At 39.4% G+C, this 9,024-nt stretch overlaps 1 protein-coding gene and 1 non-coding gene across 2 annotated transcripts; both read right to left on the reverse strand.

Moving 5' to 3' along the window:
- Positions 1-5,520: 5,520 nt before the first annotated feature.
- COX7C (cytochrome c oxidase subunit 7C) lies at positions 5,521-7,544 on the reverse strand. The gene is made up of 3 exons (XM_060009190.1): positions 7,355-7,544; positions 6,467-6,595; positions 5,521-5,630 (listed from the first exon to the last, which is right to left on the reverse strand). Exons 1-2 carry the CDS (start codon positions 7,427-7,429, stop codon positions 6,479-6,481), a joined length of 192 nt encoding a protein of 63 aa, XP_059865173.1. The 5' UTR covers positions 7,430-7,544; the 3' UTR covers positions 5,521-5,630; positions 6,467-6,478.
- On the reverse strand, positions 5,727-5,789 carry LOC132423770 (small nucleolar RNA Z39). The gene has a single exon (XR_009519078.1). It is a non-coding gene; the product is annotated as a small nucleolar RNA Z39 (small nucleolar RNA).
- Positions 7,545-9,024: the final 1,480 nt, after the last annotated feature.

The raw sequence follows: 9,024 nt of genomic DNA on the forward strand, positions 1-9,024 counted from the left end.
TTGCTGCAGTCACAACCCTCAAACCCCAGCGGCTGAAAACAATGAGAAAGTTTCTTGCTCATTCTATACATTTGACAAAGGGCTGTACTACTAGTACCTCAGGAACCCAGGCTAATGAAGGCTATACCCCAGCAGCAGGAGTAAGGGAACTTGGTGAATTGTACAGTCTTCTAAAGCTTCCGTGAAGTGTCAACACATCATTCTTCTCATATTTTCATTTGTCAAAGCAAAGGAGACAGTGTTCAATCCTGCCATGCATACAGAAATAGAACTGGCATATTCTTGAAAAGCCCTAATGACTACTATACCAGGTTAGAGAAAGACCCAGATAACTTGTACCCATATTCAAATATGAGTTCAAGAAGTCTCTCCAAAATTAACTGTAAATTATAATTATATACTAAAAAAATCTTCACTGTATTAACGTAATACAAAGAAAATGGCTATGTTCCTTCTGGTCTACAAAATTTTAACAGCTGTGAGAACAAGGTATCATTTCGTAATGGATGAAACTTTTTTAATTGTTTGATGTGACAGAGTATAAATCATGTAAAAGCTTTCATTATTTACTATACAGAAATTATTTTCTATTGAGACAGAAAAAAGAATTAACACTATTTCTCCTCTTTTCTAAAATCAGCTTAATCTTAAATTATACTCTAAAGACCTACGCTATGGCCTTTACTGGCTACACTAAAATAAAGGCTTATTACATTTTGACATTGGGGTCGATCTTCTCAGTATACTTTATAGTTGCAGCAGGCATTGTCTTTTACACACCCCATAACCACTTTCTTCTCCCGTTCTATTAGAATGCTGGTTTGTTCCAGTTTCCACTTTTTTCACGTTAAGACTTGCAAGAAAATATTAATTGCTCAAATGTAATCACTGCAGTGACTGTCATTTCCCTTGCTAGTGTTGTATTTAGAAATGGGTATATTATATCCCTGTGTCCAATGAACGGAGAAGGAGTTTGCTAGTGGGCTTCTAGGAAATCTTTCTTCATTCTTAAAAATAACTTGAACAGATTCTTTTCTTGCTGGATATTGTCAAGTCTGTATGGGATGCCTGGAACTGTAGCAGCCATCTCATGACAAAGAAATAGTTTACAGACAATAGGCTGAGTTTGGATAGAATGCCCTTAAATTCTTTGAGCTCTATCTTTTGTTATGTAAAACATATTCCCTAACCCTTTAAGCCAGTGCTTCTCAAAATGTTGGTCTCAAACAGGACCAACAGCTACTGTCGGAATGTAAATCAATATACATTTTCTTTCAAGGAAGGTTATCTACAAAGAACATCAGATGGACTAAACAGTGTGGTCAGTGACATAGTTAAATTACACTTTGGCAGAAAATCTTAATCTCATTGAGTCTGCAACAACTGTTATTATTTGGTTGGAGAACTCAACTAATAAAGTTACCTGGGAAAAATTCATTTTTCTTCAGAAAACACTGACACATACACCATTTTGGTGTACAGACCAGAAAGTCTGGGGTTTGCTTTTAGGTAATTTTGCTATTCTTGGTTTCAATTCAGTAATTCATTCAATAAATGTTCACTGATCACTTAAATTATACATGTAGTATAAATGAATAAGTAAAAGCTGCCCTGGTCTCAGAAAAATTACAAGTTGGTATGGGACATAGGAAGGGAAATCAGTGATTACAGTACTTGCCAAGGTTAACTATAAAGCTGTTTACAGGGTGTTGGAGACTTAAGTGTATTATGTTTGGGAGGAATTGGCAAGGGAAAACTACAGAAAAAGGTGGCACCTGAGCTAAGTTAATATGTGGAGGCAGTTCACAAAACTGGAGCTGTGGCCAGGGTGAGGCTGAAACCAGAGAGAAATGATTGTCATGTTAAAGAGTTCTAATTTTACTGATGGTGACTGCTTATTACATAATCAGCTTGCATTTACTACCATGATTCCAGGCATTTTTGGACATGGTTAAGGTTGAAGTTATTTGCTGGACTAGTTAGAACTGTAGCTAGACTTAGTAATTGAAAATACCAATCTATAACTGCCAAATGGCCTTGGGATTAACTTGAACAATTTATACAATGTCCGTTTTAGTTCCTCTACCTCACTTGTTTTTGAGTTAAGCACTCTGTTTTAATCTTCACAATATCCTAAGATAGTTACTCTGATACACAAGGAAACTGAGGCAGAGATAGTCTCTAGTTGAGCTGAAACACGGTCAAGGCTGGCTTTCAATCCAGTCAAATCTTAGTCCTGAGTCCATATTCTTAACTCCTTTTGTACTGCTTCTCTGGCGAAATGTAGGACGTTTTGATTTTTCCCATTAGGGTGGCCAAAGCTTAATTACGATAATTCTGGTTTCCTTAAAATGATTCCTGGGTTTCAGCCCCCAACCAAAATCCCTAATCAGGTATTCTGGAGTCAGGGAAGCCTCTGCATAAGGTACACTTGGCCTAGTGTAGTTTCATTAAGTGGGTCCACCCAGTGTAACCTTTTATAAGAGAATCTGGATTTTTATGGGAATCTTGTGGTTTCAGGTGTTGGCCTGAACTTTTAAAAACCAGTGCAGGGGAGAAATATATACATAAAATTGAAAAAAAATCAATATTCTGTGATGGTTTTAAAAACTCAAGCCAACACTTAAAAAAAATTAAACTGGAGTCACATGCTTATATGAAATTGTGAAAAAAAAATTAAACTGGAGTCACATGTTTATATGAAATTGTGAAAAAAAATTAAACTGGAGTCACATGTTTATATGAAATCGTGATGGTTAATTTTACATTATCAAGTTGACTGGGCCATGGTGTCCAGATATTTGGCCAAATATTACTCTGGATATTTCTGTTAAAATATTTTTTGGGATGAGATTGCCATTTTTTTTTTTGGCCACACTGCACGGCTTGCAGGATCTTAGTTCCCCAACTAGGAGTTGAACCTGGGCCATGGCAGTGAAACTGCGAAGTCCTCACCACTGGACTGTTAGGGAATTCCCAAGATTACTACTTAAACCGTTTCAGTAAAACCTACTCTCCATAATGTGGGTGAGCCACATCCAATTAGTTGAAGGCATTAACAGAAAAAGACAGACTTCTCCGGAAGAGGAAATTCCGTTAGCAGATGGCTTCTGACTGGAATATCAACTCCTCCCTGGGTCTATAACCTTCAGTTTACCCCATAGATTGTTGACCTGACAGACCCCCCACAATTGCAAGAACCAATTCCTTAAAATAAATCTCTCTATAGACACATGCTGTTGGTTGTTTCTCTGGAGAACCCCAATACGAAAACTAAAAAGTTGTCTAGTCTCTATCACTCAATATTCTTACACACTAAGAGCCAGCCTGTTGAAGGCCTTTTATGGGGATGGGGTAAACCGCATTCCTATCCCGGGAAAGGGAGGTTTTTCTCTCATTCCTGTACACCACTCAAATACTTTAACTCAATTCAGAGAGAAATTTAATAAATGACATTTTCTACCTAGACCCTGCTGTAAAATACTGTTACTTTCGACTCTTGATATATTTTAAATCCGGGGAAAAAAAATTCTTCATTTAGGACTTGCCAGGACTTAAAATGTTTTTATATAGCTCAATGAATTTCAAAATAGGAAGAAGGCTCTATCCCCATTTCCTCCAAGAAAACCCTGAAGGCTAAATTTGTAATTTAGCAAAGATTTGAACCAAGAATTCAAAATCATTATATGAACCCTGAACTCTTACTCTTGCTTCTACTGTTCCAAAAGGTAGAAATCATTAATGTTGTATCAAAAAACTCTCCAAGCACAGAACATGACTCATCAATGGATAATCAAAAAACAACACACATAGAATAGTTGGACAAAGTCATTTAGACTAAATTGCATCCATATTTAAGTAATTGCCAGGCAGTTACTAAAGAGCCTAAAGATAGGTATTCTAGTGACCAAACTGGGATTAAAATATTCAGTAGCTAATTACTTTCCCCCTGCCCTAATATAAAGCCCTTGGAACTAAGTCATTGTATTTTAAGTGGTAAGCAGCATTTCATTTCATAATTTTGATTCACTGATACAGCTAATCAGAGCCATCTTGCAACCCATTTCTACTAGTCAAGCTCCAGAATAGAATGGGCATATCTCCTATATTGTCTCACATGCTATTACATTCCATTTCAGTTTTTTGTTTTTAAATTATTAATTTATTTATGGCTGCATTGGGTCTTTGTTGCCGCTCGCAGGCTTTCTCTAGTTGCGGCGAGCAGGGGCTACTCTTTGTTGCAGTGCGCGGGCTTCTCGTTGTGGTGGATTCTCTTGTTGCGGAGCATGGGCTCTAGGCATGTGGGTTTCAGTAGCTCTGGAACAATGGCTTAGTTGCTCGGCGCCATGTGGGATCTTCCTGGACCAGGGCTCTAACCCATGTCCCCTGCATTGGCAGGCGGATTCTTAACCACTGCGCCACTAGGGAAGTCCCTCAAATAGTTCTTTCATTCAGTCTAAACAAGACTAACATTGGTCAGTAGCACATTTATCATGGCAAAAATTTCAGTTTTAGGGTACAGGTCTAGAGGAAAAAAAGGAAGCTCTTGAACTTAAACCTGCTAACACTACTGGTTTTCCTAATGATCAACTAATTATCACTCATGGAGAAAAATGAATTTACTCCCTCAAAGTAAAAAAAGACTAAAAGTTATCTTTTTTCTGCTGCCTTTAAATTAAAAACAAAAATTACAGGACAAAGTCTGCATTTCTTTTATAATGAATTACCGACAGATTCCTGACCCAGGAATCAAAAATTAAAATTCATAATTTGAAACCAAGAAAAAGCTAAATCACATACATATTTAATTAAGAAACTAATAATGCAATATTACCCAAATAAAAAGTAAGCACAGGGACTCCCCTGGTGGTGCAGTAGTTAAGAAGTTGCTTGCCAATGAACGGGACACGGGTTCGAGCCCTGGTCTGGGAAGATCCCACAGGCCATGGAGCAACTAAGCCCGTGTGCCACAACTACTGAGCCTGTGCTATAGGGCCTGTGAGCCACAACTACTGAGCCCACGCTCTGCAGCAAGAGAAGCCACCACAATGAAAAGCCCGCGTGCTGCAACAAAGAGTAGGTCCCACTCACCGCAACTGGAGAAAACCAGAGTGCCGCAACAAAGACCCAATGCAGGTTAAAAAAAAAAAAAAAACAATCCTAATCTAACACAGTCTATTCGTCCAAGATAACAGTGTGAATCTATGTATGTTCTCTTCCATCTCAATATGTCATGTAATGACAAGTTCAACAGCCAAGCAACCTCATCTTCTGGATGGACCAGTAAATTTGTACTGTCCATGTCTGCAGAGTCCTGCCCCCTTTCCAGCATACCTGTGAGTGGCCCTTATGAATAGTTTGGTTGGAGAAAGCAAAGTCTCCACTGTTAAAAGCTATGGAAGAGACTCTTAATTCAAACAGTATTAGGTTGGTGGATGAGGCAAATTGGAGCATGTAAAAAAAAAAAAAAAAAACAAGCACATGCTCAATTATCATGTTCCATATTTCAGAGAAGAGGCATTAAGGATTTATGCTGTAAGTTTATTTACAAACGTATCTAGGATGCTGAGTTCAAGAGTTTGATCCTTTTTTCAAAGAGACTGCACATCTTAAAATGCTCCTCTTCGTATCTGTGAATAAAAAATTAACGATATTAAAGAACCCATTCATTTAACAGAAATATGTAGTTTCATTAATATATTGTCTGTCCTTCAATTTATGACTGGTACATCAGAAAGCGTTTACAGTATCATGACTTTATTCATACTGATTTTCTTCATCATATGCACCAGAGTCTTCCCAAGTAACGGCTTGGATAAATCATTTCCCTTCTAAACTAAGACAATTAAAGTCTTTCTTTTCCAAAGTATATTTTGGGATTTATTCCAATCATCCCACAGAGATTCCTTTAGTGTTACTTTTGCTGAAAATTCCGATTATAATTTAACTAAATAAATCCTTTCTTCTCACTCAGGGAATCTGCTCATCTTGCTGCACACAAGATTCCTTCAGGTATACACTAATATACACTGCCCTCAAGACAGATTAGCATTAATCAGTTTACTAGAACTTTACCTGGTCAAGTACCTGAGCTCTGGAACGAGACTGCCTGGGTAAAAATTCTGGTCCACCATCACTAGCTATGGAACACTGGGCAACTTAACATTTTTTTTTTTTTTGGTCTCAGATCAGGTTAACATCATCCACCTCAGTCTTGCCTGGTAGCCAGCCTGAGCTTATTAACGTAAAGTGTGCCTGACAAAGCGCAGCACTCAATAAACACTGGCTTTCACACAAAGATACATTTGTTTATAGGTTTAACCTGTCTCTCTCAATGCCACACCCACACTTAACTTCAGGAATTACAACACACAATAGCGTATTTGTGATTTGGGGGGGCATGGTAAGGAAAGAAAGGAAAAAAGGGGAAACCTCTGTGAAGATTAGAAATGCACTAATTATTTACCTGTCTCATGGATTATTTTTTAAGCAGTTGGTGTCTTACTATATAGAAAGGTGCAGCAAATCCAGACCCAAAGTACAGAGTCATCATAGCTAGTAACCGCCACTTGTTTTCCACTGAAAATGGTATATTCTGTTGGGAAAAAAAGAGAAAAGAAACTGAACTTCAAATCACCTGATTTTATAAATCAAAAATAAGTATACAGGAAACGCTATTTTTTCCATAATCAGGTTATATATATATGCCATATACCATAACACTTTTTTAAACACTACCTTTCAAATCCTATGACCTGCATCACACAAAACACTAGAAGGTAAAAAAAATACTCATCAACTCTACCCCTCTACACCCTTTCTCGGCCCATTAATACTAGGCTTCAGGTAACCCTCGGAGGGTGTTACTGCTAACTACCCGATTTAAACTATTTATACTTGAGGCTAAAACCAACTTCAATCAAGGGCGGTTAATACTAATTTCGTCAACTAGTTGGAGACTAGCCCCACACCACAGGCCCTCATATCCTCAACGTTCCAATGACTTTCACTTCCAGTTCGGTGACCTCTAGCTGGGCTTTAAGCCGCAACACCTGCAGCCAGGCGCTTCAGGGCCCTCCATATTTTGAAGGGCGGGGTGGGGCGCGAGGGGGAAATGGGGGAGCACTAATGTGAGGTAAAGCCTCTGGCTTTACCTACTCATTCCTTTTCCCGACTACGGCGCGCAGCCAGCGTCCTGAACTTTCTCCCTGGTCCCTGGAGGAACTGGAATGCTAGTCGACGTCCCAGATCAAAACCCCGGCTTCCCATCTCTCTCTCCACGGCCCATAGGCGGCCTTGGAGTTCAGCCAGTCGCAGCCCAGTGCCCCCTGAGCCAGGCCCCTTCCATACTAACCTTCCCCGGACCCTCCTCATAGTGGCTCCTACGGACCACAGAGGTTGTGAACCTCCGGATGCTCTGTCCCAACATAGCGCTGTTGGAAGCCCTGCGAAAGGCGCAGAAACTGAAGGCGGAAAAAATGGCAGCAACACACCCAGCACTCCTTTCCTCACGACCTTGTCCCTTGTGGGTAAGGACCGAAAGGGAAGATGGGAAATGGGGCAGAGCTCTCGGAACATGCGACCAAGCGGCGGCCCCAGAGGATTGTGGGAATTGTAGTTCAGAAAATCGTGGCGCCTTGTCGGCCCTGAAAGATTGTGGGAAATGTAGTCTCGCCCAGGTTCCGGTAGGATCAGAATATTCTTACCAGCAGTGATTCTTCCAGACGTGAGTTCTTGTCGAGTTCTAGTCCGGGTTCTTGGGGCCTGTTTCTAGAACGATTTTACTGAAGTTAACGAAGCAGTTTCACCATGTGTGTTCTAGTTTATGGAAAAGGAAAATAAGCCTCTCCCTTTTCTTTTTTTTGTGACTATATGCTAAGTGTGTGATTTGCAGTGCTACTTTGCCAGCGCTGCGAGAGATGTGTATGCTCTTATCTCACCAGAAGGAAACGAAGCGTAAACACGAGTAACCAAATAATATGCAGTACAAAGGGTTTCAGAGAGAAAACTGAGTTGAAGTGCGAAGGGAAGGATTCCTGGAGATATAGAGAACTAAGTAGAACAGAAATAGGAAGAGAGGGAAGAGAAAACTCAGGGCCAGTATGAGTATGGCATGTTGGGAGTGTGGAAGAGAAAGCAGCCTCTGATTCGGAGCCAGCCTGGACCAGGAATGGATGTTCTCCTGCTGAACCTAAACAATTTAAGAGGACATGCACGTCAAAGTTTCTCATGTCAGTGATGGCTCAAGGAAATAAGATCACTCTATTATATATGAAAATAGACAAAACATGAACATTGTTCAAGTCACAAAAATGACCAAACATCACCATACCCAGTCAATACGATGACTTCTGCTTCTTTATCAATTACAACCTTAACCGTAGGCTAGTCTTCCTTCCTCCTACGTAGAATTTAGTAAGAGAGCAAAAGTCACCGGAAAGAAGCCCAAAGCCTGTTAAGTCCTAACATCTTACTGAGATCCGCAGGGTTTCTCTGGGTATTCGGTCACCCTTACTGCAATGAGTAATAAACCCAGCTTCTTCATTTACAGATGTATTCCTGATAGTCTTTGACTAGTGGGTATTGGAAGAAAATGGTCATAAATGAGACTGGGAAAGTATTAGGTTAGATTGTGAAAGGCCCTGCTAACCTAAGTTTTCATCTGTGGCAGAGTGTACATTGCGTCAGATAACTCATTTATACAGCAGTAGTGAATAAAGTCAAGTAGGATTTAAGTCTTGCTTTGAAAACTGGTTATAAAGTGTATGCTTTAATCTTTCTTTAGCTTTTGAAAGAGAAAAGCCATGTTTCACCTCGACAAAAAACATGAACAAAAGTGAAGAAATTCTATTTCTACAAGTAACTTGTAATTGAGTAGAGATGCATGTAATGCATAATTGGTGTTCTCCTAATTGATAGAGGATTATGATATTCAGTTTTTTAAAAAGTCCCCATCAATGTCTTTATGTATTAAAGGATTATGATTTAACTATAATTGGGAGATGTTTTCACAGTTAATAGTTA

The sequence above is a fragment of the Delphinus delphis genome, chromosome 3 (genome assembly GCF_949987515.2).
Source record: "Delphinus delphis chromosome 3, mDelDel1.2, whole genome shotgun sequence".
NCBI lineage: Eukaryota > Metazoa > Chordata > Mammalia > Artiodactyla > Delphinidae > Delphinus > Delphinus delphis.

Bases quoted from the DNA above. Each gene is read 5' to 3' on its own strand.
- COX7C (XM_060009190.1), bottom strand. From the start codon at position 7,429: ATGTTGGGACAGAGCATCCGGAGGTTCACAACCTCTGTGGTCCGTAGG. The intron at 6,596-7,354 runs GTTAGTATGGAA...TTTTCCCAACAG, and splicing joins ATGAGGAGGGTCCGGGGAAG to AATATACCATTTTCAGTGGA.